Genomic DNA, 18,653 nt, shown 5'->3' with positions numbered 1-18,653 from the left:
AAATAAGCGGAACGCGCCGCTGCTTAGCAACATGTAGACACGCGCGAATGCGATGTCTCGCCTATGCGAGCTGAATGTTACGAAATTCATCTAGGCAGCATTGTGTTGTGATATTTACACTACAACGCCGCCCCCTTTGAAAGGCTTGACTTTCAAATAACCGGTACAATTAACGCGAGGCCAACATGATTGTCTATTTCTTATACGCAAACGCAGTGGCCCTCCGGTTTTTTAAACGTTACTTAAACCATGAACAAATACAGATATGATTATGGAATACTTAAGTTTCTTACATAACAAGTTACGCACAGGTGCTACAATGCCTAAGGGTCGTTGCTGGCTACTCGATGGGTAGTATCGCCAATTTAACTAGCGGTCTCGTAAATACACCCTTGGCCGTTTTTATTGCGGCGATTCTAATAACACCTTCGCTATCAGGATAGACCTGCTTTACTCGCCCTAACAAACAATGGAGAGGGTGTAAGTCTTGTTGTCGAATGAGGATAAGCTGCCCAATTTTCAATTGATCGTCCTTACTCGCTCGCTATTTGGAACGAGTCTGCAATGTATATAAGTATTCTAAATTCCAACGTTTCCAAAAATGTTGTTTTAATTGTTCCAAACGTTACCAGCGAATAAGTCGGTTCTCGTTGACGTCGGTTAGATTGGGATTAGGGAAACTATTCATTACCAGTACCAATCAAGAAATGTCCGTTTAGATAAGTGAGATCATTGGGATCCTCGCTCAATGGAGATATAGGTCGCGAATTCAATATCGCTTCTATCTCGATTGTTTGCATTTCTTCGAATGTTAAATGCGCCTTCCCGACAATTCGATACAAATGGGTTTTCGCAGACCTTACCGCAGCTTCCCACAGCCCTCCGCAATGCGGGGCACTTGGGAGGAATAAAATTGCAAACAATTTGTTGTTCTTGCAAAAATAATTTGACCTCCTCCTGTACATTGGCCTTACTTAAAAATTCGAAAAATTCTTGCAATTGATTGTGAGCTCCAACGAAGGCGGTGCCGTTGTCAGAATTCATTTGAGCAGGCTTGCCCCGTCGCGATATGAATCTTTTAAGTGTTGCTAAAAACGCGTCTGAGATTAAGTCACTTACTAATTCTACGTGCACCGCCTTCGTAGCGAAACACACGAATATGGCGACATACGCCTTATGATTCCGCGCGTTGCGACGTTTACCTTCTCTTAATATCAGTGGACCGGCGTAGTGGGAAAATGATCTGGAGATCGTAACGCAACTGGCAAGCAAAGAGCCCATGAGGGCTTCCGAAAGAATGGGTTTGGCCTTGAAACATTTGATGCATTTAAGAATAAGACTCCGCGTTACTAACTGGAGGGATAAGGGCCAAAATTGCTGTCTAACGCTAGCTATGGTGGCTTGAGTGCCTGAGTGTAAATTGCGCTCGTGTGTTTGTGTGATGATTTTGCGCGTTAGTTCATGATTCTTCGGCAGGAGAATTGGATGGCACGCGTCCTGATTTAAGGGCGAATGTTTTAATCTGCCTCCCACCCTGATCAGTCCGTTTTTATCACGGAACGGGTTGAGTGATAAAATCTTGCTGCAGGTACTGACAGTCTGATTCCCTTCTAAGGCCTTGTACTCTTCGGGAAAGGTAGTTTGTTGCACAATCTTACACATTAGGTGCAGTGCTGATTTGATTTCTTCGTGTGAAATAAAATGAGTTGTGGCTCTTGGTTTTTTCCGCAGAAATTTTAGACGGTATGCTAGGATGCGACAAGCCTTGTTGAGATTTAAATGATTGTTGAGTAGGGTTTTTACTATGTTATCATTCATCGTGACGACGTGTGCATGGATTTTTCGAAGTTCTAAATGTTCATCCTCGTGAGATGACATTTCGACAGAAGGCCAATAGTCTTCGGGAGCTTGTAAAAAGTTGGGTCCATTCCTCCACGTGGTTGCCTGGATTAGTTGGTGTGGGTTCAATCCTCGTGACAACAGATCAGCTGGATTTTGGCCAGATGGCACGTGTCGCCAACTTATGTCGGATGTGAGTCGTTGTATCTCGCCGATGCGGTTTGCGACAAACATGGAATATCTTCGTGACTCTGAAGCTATCCAATTTAACGTGATAGTTGAATCTGACCAAAGGTATACCTTGATGTTAGTCAAATCCATTGCCATCTTTACTTTGTTCATCAACCGTGTTAGCAGCAATGCTGCCGACAACTTTAACCTTGGTAGGGATATTGCCTTAAACGGTGCTACTCTTGATTTCGAACACACTAGTTCGCATCGATGGTTGCCATCGCCAAGGTCAGTTCGAAAATATACACACGCTCCGAATGCGTATTGACTGGCATCACAGAAACCATGTATTTGTGTGTCCTGACGATTACCTCCATATTTGACGCACCTTGGAATTGTCAGTTGGTTGAGCTTGGTTAACTGACATTGAAACATGGACTAGCGTGTGTGGACGGTCTGTGGTAGGGATTCGTCCCACCCGATGTTTGACCGCCAAAGATCTTGCAAAATTAGCTTGGCGATAACGATCGTTGGACCCAGAAGTCCCAAAGGATCAAACAATCTTGAAATATCTGAAAGAATTGTACGTTTGGACATCATATTGTGTGATTGGTCAGACTTATAGGAAAAATGCAACATGTCCGTTTTAAGATGCCAATTGATACCAAGAATATTGGTGTCCACGTTGTCACTGATGACTACTGGTTCCTTGTTCTTATTGTTTAGCGAGTCCAATAATTCTGGGCTATTGAAAGCCTACTTGCTCAATTCAAATGCGCCCAGTCCCAACAGTTGAATCACCTCATCGCGAACGGAATTGGCTTCGGAGATAGTATCGGCTCCTGTAAGAAGGTCGTCAACATAGAAGTCGCGTTTGACGACTCTCGAGCCGATTGGGTAAGCTGAAGAGTGCTGATCAGCTAGATGCTTGAGACACTTCGTTGCGAGGAACGAAGCCGATGCTGTACCATAAGTGACGGTAGTTCGTAGGTCTTGACGTCAGATTCCGTATCATTGCGTCACAGAATCCTTTGTAGCGAAGTTTGTGAGGGATGGAGTACCTGACGATACATCTTGATGATATCGGCAATCAGCACATAAGTGAAGGTCCGAAAGCGTATAACAATTGACATCAGGTCTTGTTGCACCACTGGCCCGACTCTCAGGGCATCATTCAGTGACACTCCTGTGTCGCTTTTACACGAGGCTTCGAAAATGACGCGAATTTTTGACGACTGATTAGCTTTCTTGAATACGCAGTGATGTGGTAGATAGAAGGACGGTTGGTTATCGTCAGCATTAACTTCGACTTCCTTCATGTGTCCGAACGTCTGATACTCATTCATAAAATGAATGTATTGCTCCTTCAAGTTTGCATCTCAAGAAAGTCGCCGTTCGACTCCCCGCAGCCGCTTCAAGGCGACATCGCTTGAATTTCCAATTTTATCAATCAGCTGATTCCTTACTGGCATCCTTACGACATATCTGCCGTGGGAGTCTTGCGACACGTTGGTTAAAAAATGCTCCTCGCAATAAGCATCGTTTTTATTGTTAATGACAACTTCACCGACATCTTTGCCAGAATCGAACTAGTTGCTCGTTCAGTTGCGCGTTTGATATGGTTGTGGTGAAGGTTTGCAAAGTTCTTGTGGGTGAGATCACATTGATGTGACGTCCCGCTAAAATCCATCCGAGCCATGTTTTCTGCAGTGTCGGATGATCTGGAGTGGCCTTGATTTGGCCTATGCAGAGTAGTTCCCAGAAAATTTCTACTCCGAACAGTACATCAATTTTTGAGGAAACGTTGAACCGTGGATCTGCTAAAAGGATATTGCGAGGTAAATTAAACTCCTTTCGATTCATTGTCAATGCTGGTAATTTACCTATTATTTGTTCAGTGATTACACAATCCAATGTCCTGGAGTAAGAATTCAATCGAGATTGGAGTGTTACCTTGACTGCTTGAGTGGAGTTCATAGTGAGGTTGTTGATGACGGATATCGATGCGTTTAGTAAGTGCGATGGTAAGCCAAAGACCTCTGCGAATTCCGTTGTGATAAAGTTGGCCTATGAGCCTGAATCTAGCAACATACGGCAAGGCCGTGCGGCTCCATTGCCGTCAATGGCGTTGATCACTGCTTTGGAGAGCATAAAATCCTTATTGGAGTCACTCGATGCATGTGTCACTACCGTTGACGTCGAGCCTTCCGGGTTCGGGTTCTTTGTGCTATCAGAGGTGCTGTTCCGTTCTTCTGGCGCGTTGGTGCTCAAGTGGAGCAACGTGTTGTGCTTGCCGCTGCAGGTTCTGAATCCTCTGGCAATGCACTTATCTGCAGAATGCGTCGAAGAATGCAAGCAATTGGTACAAAGTTTGCGTGTACGTGCTTCTGCACCCCTTTGTTTTGCTGAAAGTTCTAAAAAATCCTGACAATAGTATATGGCATGTTCGCCTTTGCAATAGTGGCATTTTGATTTCACAGTGGCAACACACGACTCTTGCCGCTTCGAATTGTTTTGAGAACGCTTAGTAGCGTCCTTGGAAGCGGTACTTGATTTGTTTGTGGCCTCAAGCATTTGACAATAACGAGAAATAAATTTGTTAAATTGATTAAAAGTGGGGGGCTCAGTGCCTACCAGCGAAGACTGCCATTCACGTAAGGTGAGCGTATCTAATTTTGAGCTTAACATAAACACAAGCAAATCATCCCAATGCGACGTGGGACATCTAAGCGCCTTAAGCGCCTGCACATGTCGGACTGCCCCGTCTGCAATACGACGCAGTTCGGTTGAATCCTCCTTTGAAATACGCGGCAACTCCATTAGTGCTTTAATGTGTGTGTGAATAATAATTCTTTTGTTGTCATATCGTTCTCTTACGAGATCCCAGGCCACGTTATAATTTAAGTCAGAAATTTCTAATGAACTTATTACACTGCTGGTGTCACCTGTGACCAACGATATTAAATATTGCAATTTTTGCACATTACTCAAAGAGGCATTTATATGAATGATTGAATTAAATGAATCGAAAAAAGGGAACCATTCATCATATTTTCCGGAAAATGAAGGAAGATTCAACTTGGGCAGTCGAACAGAGATATGGCCTTCTGAACGATTTGACGCATTCGAAGTAGACGGTGATGTCGGTGGTGCACGAAAGGCTAATGTCGGATTAAGAAGTTCGCGTATTTTTGCACAGAGGGAATAATATATTTCTTCAAAGGCTATTCGGTCGTTGCTCTCAGTCTCGTCGAGCGATTCGATCTGAGATTGAAGGTTATTATATTGTGACCAATGTTCATTTAATTTTAGTCTACACTCCTCGAGTTGAGCTGCAACGGCCGGAGTGGGAACCGTGACTCCGTCGACGTATGTTTTGATCCGTGTATACGAACTTTTGACCGTCGATCGTTGCCTTTTTAGTGAGGCGATATCCGGATTGGACATTGTGAATTGATCGTAAGGCTACGTTCGGCAACAGAGACTTGAATGGGTTTAATTGTTTATAACAAGTAAACTTGAAAATAGTTTTGACAAGCTGTCCGCGGTAGATTGAGCTTTAACCGATACTAATGAAATAATAGTGACAAATAAAATTGATTGCTACTGCCAAGTAATAAGTTTCCCTTACCGGGACTGTACGCGGCGGTGCTTGTAGAGAAACTCTGTCGCTGCCGTCCAAATGATCCTCCGTTGGTCCTAGCCTCAGGGATTTATCTGCGCAAGTGCGCACCTCTGGAGCTGCAATCGCAACACCATGCTGCTGGCGCGGCCTCCTGGTGAAGCCGCTCGTTCGTTCGCCTGTCGGCGACCGTGTATGTAGGTTAAGGTTAGGTGCCCTCTGAATGTCGGAACGCTTTCTCGTCAATCGGACGCTCTGCGATGGTCACAGGATACCGTCCTCGAAAATAGAAGTTCCGCCCAAGATGGCGGAGTGTGTCTCGATACAGAAGCTCCGCGCAGTAATGGCGGGATACCTTCCTTGCCCTGGCGCGCGATCGTGCTGTTGCCGATCGTCCCCTCGCCTGCTGCTGTCGCACCGAACGTTCCGCGGTGTGCCGCTTGGAAATCGTTCAGGACTGCGAGATGTCTGTTGCAGCGAATGAGCTCTGCGTAATGATGGCGGGATACCTCGTTCGCGTGGCGTGTAGCCGTGCTGTTGTGATGCTGGCACTGCTGCTGTCGCTCGAACGTTACACTGAAGGCCGCCCTGAGAGCCGTTCTGCTTGGCCTCTTCGGCGATGTGCTTGCTTTTGCGAGTTCGAGGTGCTTGTCTGCACGTTACCGAGCTGTCGTGATCCTGGTGAAGAGACGGACTTCTGCTGAATCCGGCTCAAAGGACCAAAGATGTGGCGTAACTGTAACGCGTGAGTCCGCCTTCCACACGTGCCACCGGAAAGATTGCTATCGGGAGCGGTGTAGGAGAGGTAAATGCTTATGCACCTCAGTTTGTACTTAGGTATTTAGTGAACTCTTCACCGGTACAATGCTCACAGAGTCGCACAGAACAGATCGTACGATTTTTCGTCTCCGCTCAACAGGGGTTCACACCGTTCTGTCTTTCTCCTCCTGCTCTATCTTTCTAACCCGAGCGCAGTGATACACGGCTCGCGCTAATTCACAACCGGCCAATGAGCGGAACGCGCCGCTGCTTAGCGACATGTAGATACGCGCGAATGCGATGTTTCGCCTATGCGAGCTGAATGTTGCGAAATTCATCTAGGAAGCATTGTGTTGTGATACGAGGTGTGTTCAAAAAGTATCGCGAATTTTGAATTTTCGCGGGTTACGTATATTCGAATTTCGATCTTTTTGTGGCGTTATGTTGGTACTCATGTCTCTCACTTATGCCGACAAGCTCGGCCATTTTGAATGTTCACTTAATTGTTGACAGCTGCTTTGCTTGCACGTGTTTTGGATCGTCTTCGATTTTTACCTGTTCAAAAAAATGGATCAAAGAACCTGTATCAAATTTTGTGTGAAAAACGAAATTAAGTGCGCGGATGCATTCCGAATGTTGACTGTGGCATACGGAGAAGCTACCTTGGACCGAAGCAACGTTTATCGGTGGTACAAAATGTTCTCAGAAGGCCGAGAAGATGTGAACGACGAAGAGCGTGCCGGACGCCCGAGCACTTCAACAACAGACAAAAAATTAATGAAGTGGAGAAAATGATATTGGCCAATCGTCGAATCACCGTTAGAGAAGTTGCTGAGGACCTAAACATATCGATTGGCTCGTGCCATTCGATTTTTATCAATGATTTGGGCATGAGACGGGTCGCCGCGAAATTCGTACCAAAATTGCTCAATTGCGACCAAAAACAGCATCGCATGAACATTGCTAATGAGATGTTGGACTCTGTCCGCGACGACCCAAATTTGCTCCAGAGGGTCATAACTGGTAACGAATCGTGGGTTTATGGTTATGACGTGGAAACCAAAGCTCAATCATCTCAATGGAAGCTGCCGCACGAACCAAGACCGAAAAAAGCGCGCCAAGTTCGGTCGAATGTGAAAGTTTTGCTGACAGTTTTCTTCGATTGCAGGGGCGTGGTGCATCATGAGTTCTTGCCACAGGGTAGAACGGTCAATAAGGAATATTAGCTGCAAGTTATGCGCAATTTGCGCGAAGCAATCCGCCAGAAACGCCCGGATTTGTGGAAGAACAAAAATTGGCTTTTGCCACGATAACGCCCCTGCTCACACATCGTTGCTTGTGCGCGACTTTTTGGCCAAAAACAACACACTAATGATGCCGCAGCCACCGTATTCCCCAGATCTGGCCCCCTGTGACTTTTTCTTGTTCCCTAAACTGAAGAGGCCCATGAAAGGACGACGTTACGCTACGCTTGAAGAGATAAAGACGGCATCGAAGGAGGAGCTGAACAAGATAAAAAAAAATGATTTTTTGAAGTGCTTCGAAGATTGGAAAAACCGTTGGCACAAGTGTATAATATCTCATGGGGATTACTTTGAAGGGGACAAAATAGATATTCATGAATAAATAAATAATTTTTGAAAAAACACAAAATTCGCGATACTTTTTGAACACACCTCGTATTTACGCTACAATACCCACTTGGTACGGGCGGCCGATAGCCGCGGCGAGAGAAAGGAAGGGGTCGGACACAAGCTCTCCCACACACAAAAAAACAACCGGGGGAGGCGGAGGACGTCGACCACCGGGATCGAATGACGCGGCCGCCGCTTGCAACATCATGCGGCGTTGGAATTTAAGGTTTTCCGGCGCGCGGGAGGAGGACGTGGAAACTTTTTTATTACGAATTGAGGAAGGCCGCGAGTTGATACCGGTCGACGATGCAGACATATTGCGATGCCTACCGTTCCTCCTATCGGGTGTCGCGCTTCATTGGTTCCGTGCGAAATGCGCGAAATTAACGACGTGGGTTTCGTTCAAAGCGGCGTAGCGTGCGCGATTCGGAGATCCCGACTTCTAGTTTGCCTTCCGGGATGAAATAATGCGACGCACCCAGGGCGAGCGCGAAAGGGTCGTGGACTATTTGACGTGTCTGAATGCGCTATTTGACCGTCTCTCACCCCCGTGGAGTAAGGAAGAGAAGATCGGTTACGCACACCGCCACATGTTTCCGCGCTTGCAGACCATGGTGCCGCGCGATTCGGTCACCGATTTAGAGTCACTCGAATTATTGGCGACGCGAGCGGAAAGTTGTTGTTGAGCAGCCTTAAGTTATCGGGCACCTCCACCGCCGGAACGCTCACTATTCCCCGATCTAGCTTATCGTCCTTCAAAGGAGGGGGGACGTGGAAGAAAATTGAATGATACTCTCGCGGCATTAGAGATCTCGGGTTTAGATGAGAGTGAGAGAGCGCCGTGCGCGGAGAGGGGAAAGAAAGCGAGGGCTCGCAGTGACTCTGCGACAGCCGCGTCCGCGTCGACCACCGCCGTGGCAGGCACTCCGACCGCCACCCCGTCTACCAGTGGGCTCCGTAGCAATCCCGGCAAATGCTGGAATTGCGATCAGACTGGCCACTTTGCGCGTGACTGTAAGTCCGCTCCGCGCACTCATTGCTATTGGTGCGGCAAGGCGGAAGTGACGTTGCGTACGTGCCCTGATTGTTCGGGAAACGCCTAAGGGAGTCGGAGAGGGGGAAAAACACGACTCCTGACAATGCATCCCCCGATAACGTAGTGATGTCGGTACGCGCAGATTTCGTTTGTAATTTGTTCGGGGCGAGAGAATCGTGCTTCTCCTTCGTTCGCGTCAAGATCGGGTAATGAGTTTCGCGCTTTGTTAGATTCCGGTTCGAGTTGTACGTTTTTAGATCCGGCCGCTGTTGAATTAGTGCAATCGTTGGGATATCGGTTTCGTCGGGCTAAGACGGCCGCGTGACGACTGCGACCAGCCAGACGACGCGGGTGAGCGGGGAGGTCGAGGTGCCTCTCGAAATTGAAAACCGCACGCGTACTTTGAAAACCGTTCGTGTTGCGAACGTTAGCGTTACCGTGTATACTATGAATGGATTTTTTGACATCTTTCGGTATTGTGGTTAATTTTGTGGGAAGTACATGGGTATTCACGGATGATATCACGCGACAATATCCCCTGGAAATCGAGACCACGAGCTCGCTGTCGGCAGGGCTCGCGCGGGGGGATACTGGGCCCGAGCAGGGGACGGAGGAAGATCCCACTGAGCGAAAAGAAAGCTTGCAAGATTTGACGCCTAAAGAAGCGGCCGATATCGTAATACACCCACCAAGAGAGAGGGAGACGTCTACTGCTTGCGAACGCGCAACGCTACAGAGCGGATAAAAGGAGCTGTCGGCCGAGGAGAGCGCGCGGTTATTGGAATTTTTAGCGTCGGAGATATTGGACGTTCTCGCGAAACTCGGAGCGACGTCGCTGACGGAACACCGTATTGATGTCGGCGGGCACGCGCCCATTAAACAGCGTTATTACCCCGTGTCGCCAACGGTACAGGAAGTGAAAGTACACCGAGTTCACGGTACCGGGAAAAGGACTCTTTCAATTTACGCGGATGCCGTATGGCCTAACGGGAGCGCCCGCAACGAGGCTTTTAGATCGTTTGATAGGTCCGGAGATGGAACCGCATGCCTTTGCCTATCTCGACGATATCGTTGTTTTGACACGGACTTTTGAAGAACATCTTACGTGGTTAGGCAAAATATTTGCGTGTATTAGAGAAGCGGGGCTCACGATTAATCCGGAGAAAAGTAAATTCTGTCGCTCCCAAGTGAAGTATCTCGGTTTTCTCGTGCAAAACGAAGGGTTAACGATGGATCCAGAAAAAACTGCCACTATCGTTCAGTATCCTTTGCTGCGAAACGTTAAACAATTGCGTTGTTTGATAGGAATGGCGTCCTGGTATAGGCGATTTATACCGCAATGCGCGACGCGGATGGAACCGCTTACGAGTCTTTTAAAGAAGAATCGCTCTTGTGTGTGGGGGGGGGACTCAAAAGCAAGCTTTTGAGTCAATTAAATTTTGTTTGTCCACCCCACTCACGCTATCGTGTCCGGACTTTGATTTACCATTTTTGCTGCAAACCGATGCAAGTTCCGTGGGGTTAGGCGCGTTGTTAGCGCAGAAAAACTGGGACGCGGAACATGTAATTGCCTACGCGTTCTATTCTATTGCTTCAGTTTTGCATCTTTTCCTCCATACTTTTATCGTCCCGAGATTTTTCTGCCATGTCTTAACGTTATCTCGACATTGAACTCAACGTCGAAAAGCACGTGGAAAAGCACGTTGAAAACAGACTCTTCTTTTATTTCAGTTAATTAGTTCTTGCTCTAGGGTTTGCTCAGAATCTTGCGGGCTAACAAATATTTATTTATATACTTATTTTTTACACTTTATTTATAGCGCGTAATTTATTTATAACATGAAATTTAATGGAGAAACTTAATGGCGATCTACTAAGCACGTATGTTACATGGAAGATTGCGGTATAAATCGCCTATACCAGGACGCCATTCCTATAAAACGACGCAATTGTTTAACATTTCGCTGCAGAGGATACTGGCAGTTTTCTCTGGATCCATCGTTAACCCTTCGTTTTGCACGAGAAAACCGAGATACTTCACTTGGGAGCGGCAGAATTTACTTTTCTCAGGGTTAATCGTGAGCCCCGCTTCTCTAATACGCGCAAATATTTTGCCTAACCACGTAAGATGTTTCTCAAAACTCCGTGTCACAACAACAATGTCGTCGAGATAAGCAAAAGCATGCGGTTCCATCTCCGGACCTATCAAACGATCTAAAAGCCTCTGAAACGTTGCGGGCGCTCTCGTTAGGCCATACGGCATCCGCGTAAATTGAAAGAGTCCTTTTCCCGGTACCGTGAACGCGGTGTACTCTTTACTATTTTTTTCAAACGGAATCTGTAAGTAAGCCTGGCTAAGGTCGATGGTCGAAATGTAACCGGCCGGCCAAAGTTTATCTAAAATCGCGTTCATATATGGCAGGGGGTACGCATCTTTCTTCGATTCCTCGTTTAACCGGCAAAAGTCCAAACAAAAGCGATACGTGTTGTTTGGCTTTTTGATCATTACAATAGGCGTCGACTATGCGTACTCGAGGGCTCAATAATACCGGACTCAAGCATTGAATCGATCTCGGCATAGATCGCTTCCTGTACCCTTGGCGACACGGGGTAATAACGCTGTTTAATGGGCGCGTGCCCGCCGACATCTATACGGTGTTTCGTAAGCGACGTCACTCCGAGTTTCGCGGGAACGTCCGATATATCCGACGCTAAAAATTCCGATAACTGCGCGCTCTCCTCAGCCAACAGCTCCTTTAATCCGCCCTGTAGCGTTGCGCGTTTGCAAGCAGTAGACGTCTCCCCTTCTCTTGGTTGGTGTATTACGGTATCGGTCGCTTCTTTAAGCGTCGAATATCGCAAGCTTCCCTTTCGCTTGGTGGGATCTTTCTCCGTCCCCTGCTCGAGCCCAGTATCCCCTCGCGCGAGCACTGCCGACAGCGAGCTCGTGGTTTCGATTTCCAGGGGATATTGTCGCGTGATATCATCCGCGAACCCCATGTACTTCCCGCAAAATTAACCACAATACCAAAAGCTGTGAAAAAATCAATTCCTAGTATACACGGTAACGCTAACGTTCGCAACGCGAACGGTTTTCAAAGTACGCGTGCGGTTTTCAATTTCGAGAGGCACCTCGACCTCCCCGCTCACCCGCGTCGTCTGGCTGGTCGCAGTCGTCACGCGGCCGTCTTAGTCCGACGAAACCGATATCCCAACGATTGCACTAATTCAACAGCGGCCGGATCTAAAAACGTACAACTCGAACCGGAATCTAACAAAGCGCGAACCTCATTACCCGATATCTTGACGCGAACGAAGGAGAAGCACGATTCTCTCGCCCCGAACAAATTACAAACGAAATCTGCGCGTACCGACATCACTACGTTATCGGGAGATGCATTGTCAGGAGTCGTGTTTTTCCCCCTCTCCGACTCCCTTAGGCGTTTCCCGAACAATCAGGGCACGTACGCAACGTCACTTCCGCCTTGCCGCACCAATAGCAATGAGTGCGCGGAGCGGACTTACAGTCACGCGCAAAGTGGCCAGTCTGATCGCAATTCCAGCATTTGCCGGGATTGCTACGGAGCCCACTGGTAGACGGGGTGGCGGTCGGAGTGCCTGCCACGGCGGTGGTCGACGCGGACGCGGCTGTCGCAGAGTCACTGCGAGCCCTCGCTTTCTTTCCCCTCTCCGCGCACGGCGCTCTCTCACTCTCATCTAAACCCGAGATCTCTAATGCCGCGAGAGTATCATTCAATTTTCTTCCACGTCCCCCCTCCTTTGAAGGACGATAAGCTAGATCGGGGAATAGTGAGCGTTCCGGCGGTGGAGGTGCCCGATAACTTAAGGCTGCTCAACAACAACTTTCCGCTCGCGTCGCCAATAATTCGAGTGACTCTAAATCGGTGACCGAATCGCGCGGCACCATGGTCTGCAAGCGCGGAAACATGTGGCGGTGTGCGTAACCGATCTTCTCTTCCTTACTCCACGGGGGTGAGAGACGGTCAAATAGCGCATTCAGGTCACGTCAAATAGTCCACGACCCTTTCGCGCTCGCCCTGGGTGCGTCGCATTATTTCATCCCGGAAGGCAAACTAGAAGTCGGGATCTCCGAATCGCGCACGCTACGCCGCTTTGAACGTAACCCAAGTCGTTAATTTCGCGCATTTCGCACGGAACCAATGAAGCGCGACACCCGATAGGAGGAACGGTAGGCATCGCAATATGTCTGCATCGTCGACCGGTATCAACTCGCGGCCTTCCTCAATTCGTAATAAAAAAGTTTCCGCGTCCTCCTCCCGCGCGCCGGAAAACCTTAAATTCCAACGCCGCATGATGTTGTAAGCGGCGGCCGCGTCATTCGATCCCGGTGGTCGACGTCTCCCGTCTCCCCCGGACGCGTGCACGCTCACCAGCGGCCTCATCGCGGCCTCGAAGGGACTGTCCGGTCGCGATACGTCCCCCTCGGGGAGATTTAGATCCGAAGTCCGGTAACCCTTGTGCGACGTCCGCGCCAACGAACGATTCGTCTACGCGCGTCCTCCGCCTGTGGCGCAATAATCTCAACGCGAGCGCGGATTAAGAATCCTCGAATGAGAGCTCCTGCTCCTCAATCGCGGCAATTAATTGTTCGAGGGTGACGGTAAAAATCCACTCGTCGTCGTACTTAGTCGAACTTATTTTTAAGCAATGTTATCTCCCCGCGCGACTGATTTCTACGCGCGCAATTGCACGGTGATATCTCACGAAAACGATAACGATAGCCAAAGCGAAAATAAACGGTCACTCAAAGCGTATTCTAAGTTTCAAAATATTCGCGATACCAGAACGCGTAAACACGGCACGACACTTCGACAGCACGCCCTCCCCCTAAATTCCTCGGCGTGTTTACTTCTACGCCAAGCACTATAATCGGCACTGAGCAGCAAATTACACCGTCTCGAAATAATATTCGCGAATATTCAATGATCAAACACGACGAAATGTTCGCGGCACTGTTTGCCGATACCAAGTCACAGAATCCTAAATAATAAATTCAATCGCAAGTTCACACATCTGTTACTCACAATCGGGAAAATAATGTTCACAGGCGAAAATCAAGATGGTACCAAACGTATAATAATATTAACAATAAAAAATAAGTTAATATGGTCTCGAGAAATTTTGATACTATTTGTCAAAAGTCAGCAGTGTTAAATATTTGAAAGCTGAGAATGGCTTGCAATAAGTTATCAAAATTCTAGCGAGAACAGGAAAGTACAAAAACTCATACAGGACGCACACAACACTCGCTCAGGAAAACAATAAAAACAATTATCTCACACTCAATGCAGAATTCGTCGCCGGCCCGTGCCTCCGCAGGTAATCCACGCAAAAAAAAATTCTCAGTTGCTATGCCCGTGTCTCGCGAAGACTGTAGAAAGGAAATTCTTACTAGCCCGCCCCACGTTGGGCGCAAATTTTGTTACGTATTTTCTTGACGCCGGAGAGCAGCGGCGAAATACGCGATCAAACAAAGAAACCGGAGTTATGCGCGAAACACGCACGTGAGCGACGAACGAACCGATAGATATGTTCACACCAAATCACGAAATTGGGCGCCAGACGCGATTATACCGGTCGCGTCGCTGGATACACTCTCTAACACCAAACGCGAATTTACACCACGCGATAGCTCGTCATACCAAAGCGCGAAATCGTCGCTCGCACGTGGCCATCTAGGTCCTCTAACCGTTAGAGGCGCGGGTAGCGAAGACAGGGACGAAGCGGCTCTCTTACGGGAGGAGACGGGTAGGCAAGAAACTAAGTAAAACCAGGCCGATATAACAGGTAGAAATAACATATATTATATCGTATAATAGAAACGGAGTACAGCCTAACACAAAAAAAAATATAAGGCAAAGCAAGAAAAAAACGAAAAAGACGAAGAGTTGGCGAAAACGAATAGGCAGAACGCGAGAATTCTCTTAAATCCTACAACAATTACCCTAACGGCGCGAACCACGGCGGCTGGTCCCGCGCGGAACACGACAGCCAATCATGCGCGTTCTGAACAGCGCGGCGAGAACACACTAGCCGAACTTTCGCTAACAGGCATTACTCAATTCAAAACAAAGCACAACCAAAGATACCCGCTGACGACAACGTCGTCGTCGCGGCCAAGTTACAAAATTCGTCCTAAAACGCGCGATACGACAACGCACCAATTACGCGGGCGGCCGTGCGATCGCAGCCGGAACACGACTCGCGCACGTGTGCAAGGGCTTTGCGGCTTCACGGGAAGTCGGTCGTTCGCGAGCTTTTACGGCGGGATGGCTCAAACACACGCGGCAGCCGCCAGCTGGGTGCTTCGACGAGGTCTCGTGCTTGAGGTGGCTAGCCAGCCAAACACCAAGAAACAAGGTGCGTTAAATCGCCACGCGGCGGACGCACTCACCCACTAACCTAATGGCTCCACCTCAAAACGCGAGCCGGTCGACACCGACAGCTCGTGGCTTTATAAAGCGGTTAGACGTGTCACCTCGACTCTCGACACGGTCCTCTTCCTCGTCTCCGGGACTCCAGGCAGAGATCGCCAGTCCGGGCATCCGATAGCCGCTTTCCGGTAGCTCAGGACGATATCCTACTCGCTTGCTTCCGATAACACGCGCTCTCGTCACCGGGTCGCAGGCAAAAGCCGAGAGGATCGCGTTCGATGCGCGATCGATGAGCGCTACCCCTCCCACAGGGTGCGCGATGTCCTTGCGCTAAGCGGTGCGGCCTATCAGCGGCCGCCCTTATCTAGCCGTGATGTCACGGCAGCACAATGTCTGGTCTCTGTAGGTGTCGTGAGATCCCCGTCGGCATCCGACATCCTCGCCGCTCTCGTCGTTCTCGCGGACGACAGCAGCAGAATTTTCCTGCAACGATTCTTCGCCGCTACCCTCCTCGATGGACAACCGGCATTCGACGGCCCTCGTCCTGGCCGTTCATCCGCCCCAGCCTGTCCATCAGCTGTGCCACTTGCGAACCTGTGTTGCGTGGCGCTTATCTGTCACCACGTCTTGACTCGTCCTCCTCTCGGACGGCGGTTTCCCGTGCGTCGGCTCTGGACGATCGCCTTCTCCTTTTCTTGCCGCTGTCCATCTCCCTCGCCGCTGCTGGTCCTTAGGCGACGTTTGTCGAGGTGCCCACGGTTACATGAAATAAGCCGCGAATAAGTAAATGAAAATAATACGCTAAGCAGTCCTGCCGGAGATTTCGCTCTCTCGATGAGTGCCCGACCTGTCATACGCGCCTCCTTGCGCTATGCTTAGGTGGAGGACGAAGTAGCGAGACAGATAAAACTGCCACGTCACAATATATATATATATATATATATATATATATATATATATATTCGTCATTATTACTATATATGCTTAGAAAAAATTTGATATATGTTCAAATTTTTATTGTAATAAATAGAATGTTGCGGTCAAAATTTATTAAAATTTATCAAAATTTATTAATAATACAACCTTGTATGAATTTTCGAAAGTTACAAAAATGTCATACTTGCTATTTTGTTAATCTTTATAAGATTAACATTCAGATTACTGTTATTTGTTTCAGATCTACAACGTCTAAAAAGAACATTGAAAAAGCCACACCGATATAAAACCACTTTGAGCGAAGAACAAGTCAAGAGTAAAAAACCTAAGCCTTTTAATAAAGAAAAAACAAAGAAAAAAGTTACAACTACTTTGCAGGATATCCGTAATACTATCAATAATGAAAATGTATATCTGTCACGTATTCCAAATTGCAATAAAAATTCTACATGTACGTGACGCTCCGCAGCGCCGTCCCGGAGAGCGATAAGGCCGTGAAGGGTACCCTGGGCTGTGCCTCTCTCTCCCTCCGAGAGGGCGAAGGGGACGCGAATGCCCCATTACCGCGTCTTACCACTTTTAAACTTTAATTGCCCGCATGTTTTTTTGTGATGTACCGTACATTGTATTGAGAGCGCTAGGACGTATCGGGATCAGCCGAGCGGACGGCAGTATTAGTTGTGTACGCTCGACGAGGAGCCAAGCGGAGGCGACGACAAGGAAGCCGAAGGAATGACGGAAGTCGCACCACAGCCGAACCCGCGCCGGAAAGCTATTGTAAGTCGCGGTTCCGCCTATTTATTACTACCGTCTATCTTCCCGAACGCTATGGGTACTAACACCATCCTTCATTGTAGCGAATCTTGCCGGAGGAACCTCCAAATAGGACCAGCGGACTGCAGCGCTGGGAAAGGTCCCGTTAGCGCACAGTGCGATAGCGCACATCCCGATAGCACACACAAAATTTAAAGTAATTCCCGATAGCGCACATCCCGATAGCGCACATCTTGATAGCACACAGCAAAGAAAGGCGCGTTGTCCCGATAACGCACAACATAAAAGGCGCATTGTCCCGATAGCACACAATGCAAAAAGCGCACATCCCGCTAGCTCACATCCCGATAGCGCACATCCCGGTAGCTCACATCCCGATAGCGCACATCGCGGTAGCTCACATCCCGATAGCGCACATCGCGGTAGCTCACATCCCGATAGCGCACATCCCGATAGCGCACATCCCGATAGCGCATATCCCGATAGCTCACATCCCGATAGCGCACATTCCGATAGCGCACATCTCGATAGCACGCGACTGTGTCCTCTATCGGGAAAAAGACGCGTATGTTTCCCTTAGTACACGTATAATACTATGTAACGTGTACCGTATACAATGTGATTCATTATAATGTATTAGTCTTTTTATTTACATATTCGTAATCAAACTCTGAGACGATTTTTCCTTTAAAAAAATATTTGTCCTTAGTTGAACTTAGTTGTTAAGTTATAAAAAGAAATAGCGTATGTCGTGTCGGATAGTAGTGGTATACAGGGGAGGCGCAACTCACTGTTATATGCGGGTGTTTTCGTGAGGCACCTCAGATGACACAACAGAATACGGACAACACTTTCACATTTAAAGTTTCGCTTTCTCTCTTTCACTTTAATTATGCTCTATTTAACTTGTCTAATATCGGTCTCTGTCATCTGGCCGTCAAATACCAGGATGATCGTGAGATCTTCAAGTACACGCTCACAGGCGCCACATATATGCGCAACATTATTGTAATGAATGTACACTCAGCGTCATTGATTCTTTAAATCGGAAAATTTTCCAAACAGAGTAGTTACCATCTTTCTACATACTCCCAGTTCATGATTAATGTAACGACTAGAACTTATTAGTTGTTACGTTAATCATATTCTGTAAATATTTTTAAAGATAGCGACTACTCGAATTGGAAAATTTTCCGAGGGACAGAACCAATCAAGCTGGTTGTACTTTCGCGAATAATAAAATTTAAGACAAATATAATCGTTTAAATATCATTTGCAAATTAAAAATACCACATTTCAAACGCACGAAAAGGGACGGAAGGAGTGAGAGAGAGTGAGAGGGTGCCTTCGAACAAGTTTGTGCACGTTTACTCGCGCACATCCCGATAGCGAACATCGCGGTAACGCGCATCCCGTTAGCGCACATCCCGGTAGCGCTCATCCCGATAGCGCACATCCCGGTAGCA

At 47.8% G+C, this 18,653-nt stretch overlaps 1 protein-coding gene across 1 annotated transcript; it reads right to left on the bottom strand.

Moving 5' to 3' along the window:
• Positions 1 to 729: 729 nt before the first annotated feature.
• LOC105202489 lies at positions 730 to 2,445 on the bottom strand. Its single transcript, XM_011171051.1, has one exon. It carries the CDS (start codon positions 2,443 to 2,445, stop codon positions 730 to 732), a length of 1,716 nt encoding a protein of 571 aa, XP_011169353.1.
• Between the last annotated feature and the right edge of the window lie 16,208 nt (positions 2,446 to 18,653).

The sequence above is a fragment of the Solenopsis invicta genome, chromosome 11, assembly GCF_016802725.1.
Source record: "Solenopsis invicta isolate M01_SB chromosome 11, UNIL_Sinv_3.0, whole genome shotgun sequence".
NCBI classification, from domain to species: Eukaryota; Metazoa; Arthropoda; class Insecta; order Hymenoptera; family Formicidae; genus Solenopsis; species Solenopsis invicta.
The sequence above is the reverse complement of the archived record's forward strand: the minus strand, read 5'-3'. Positions and strand labels throughout refer to the sequence as shown.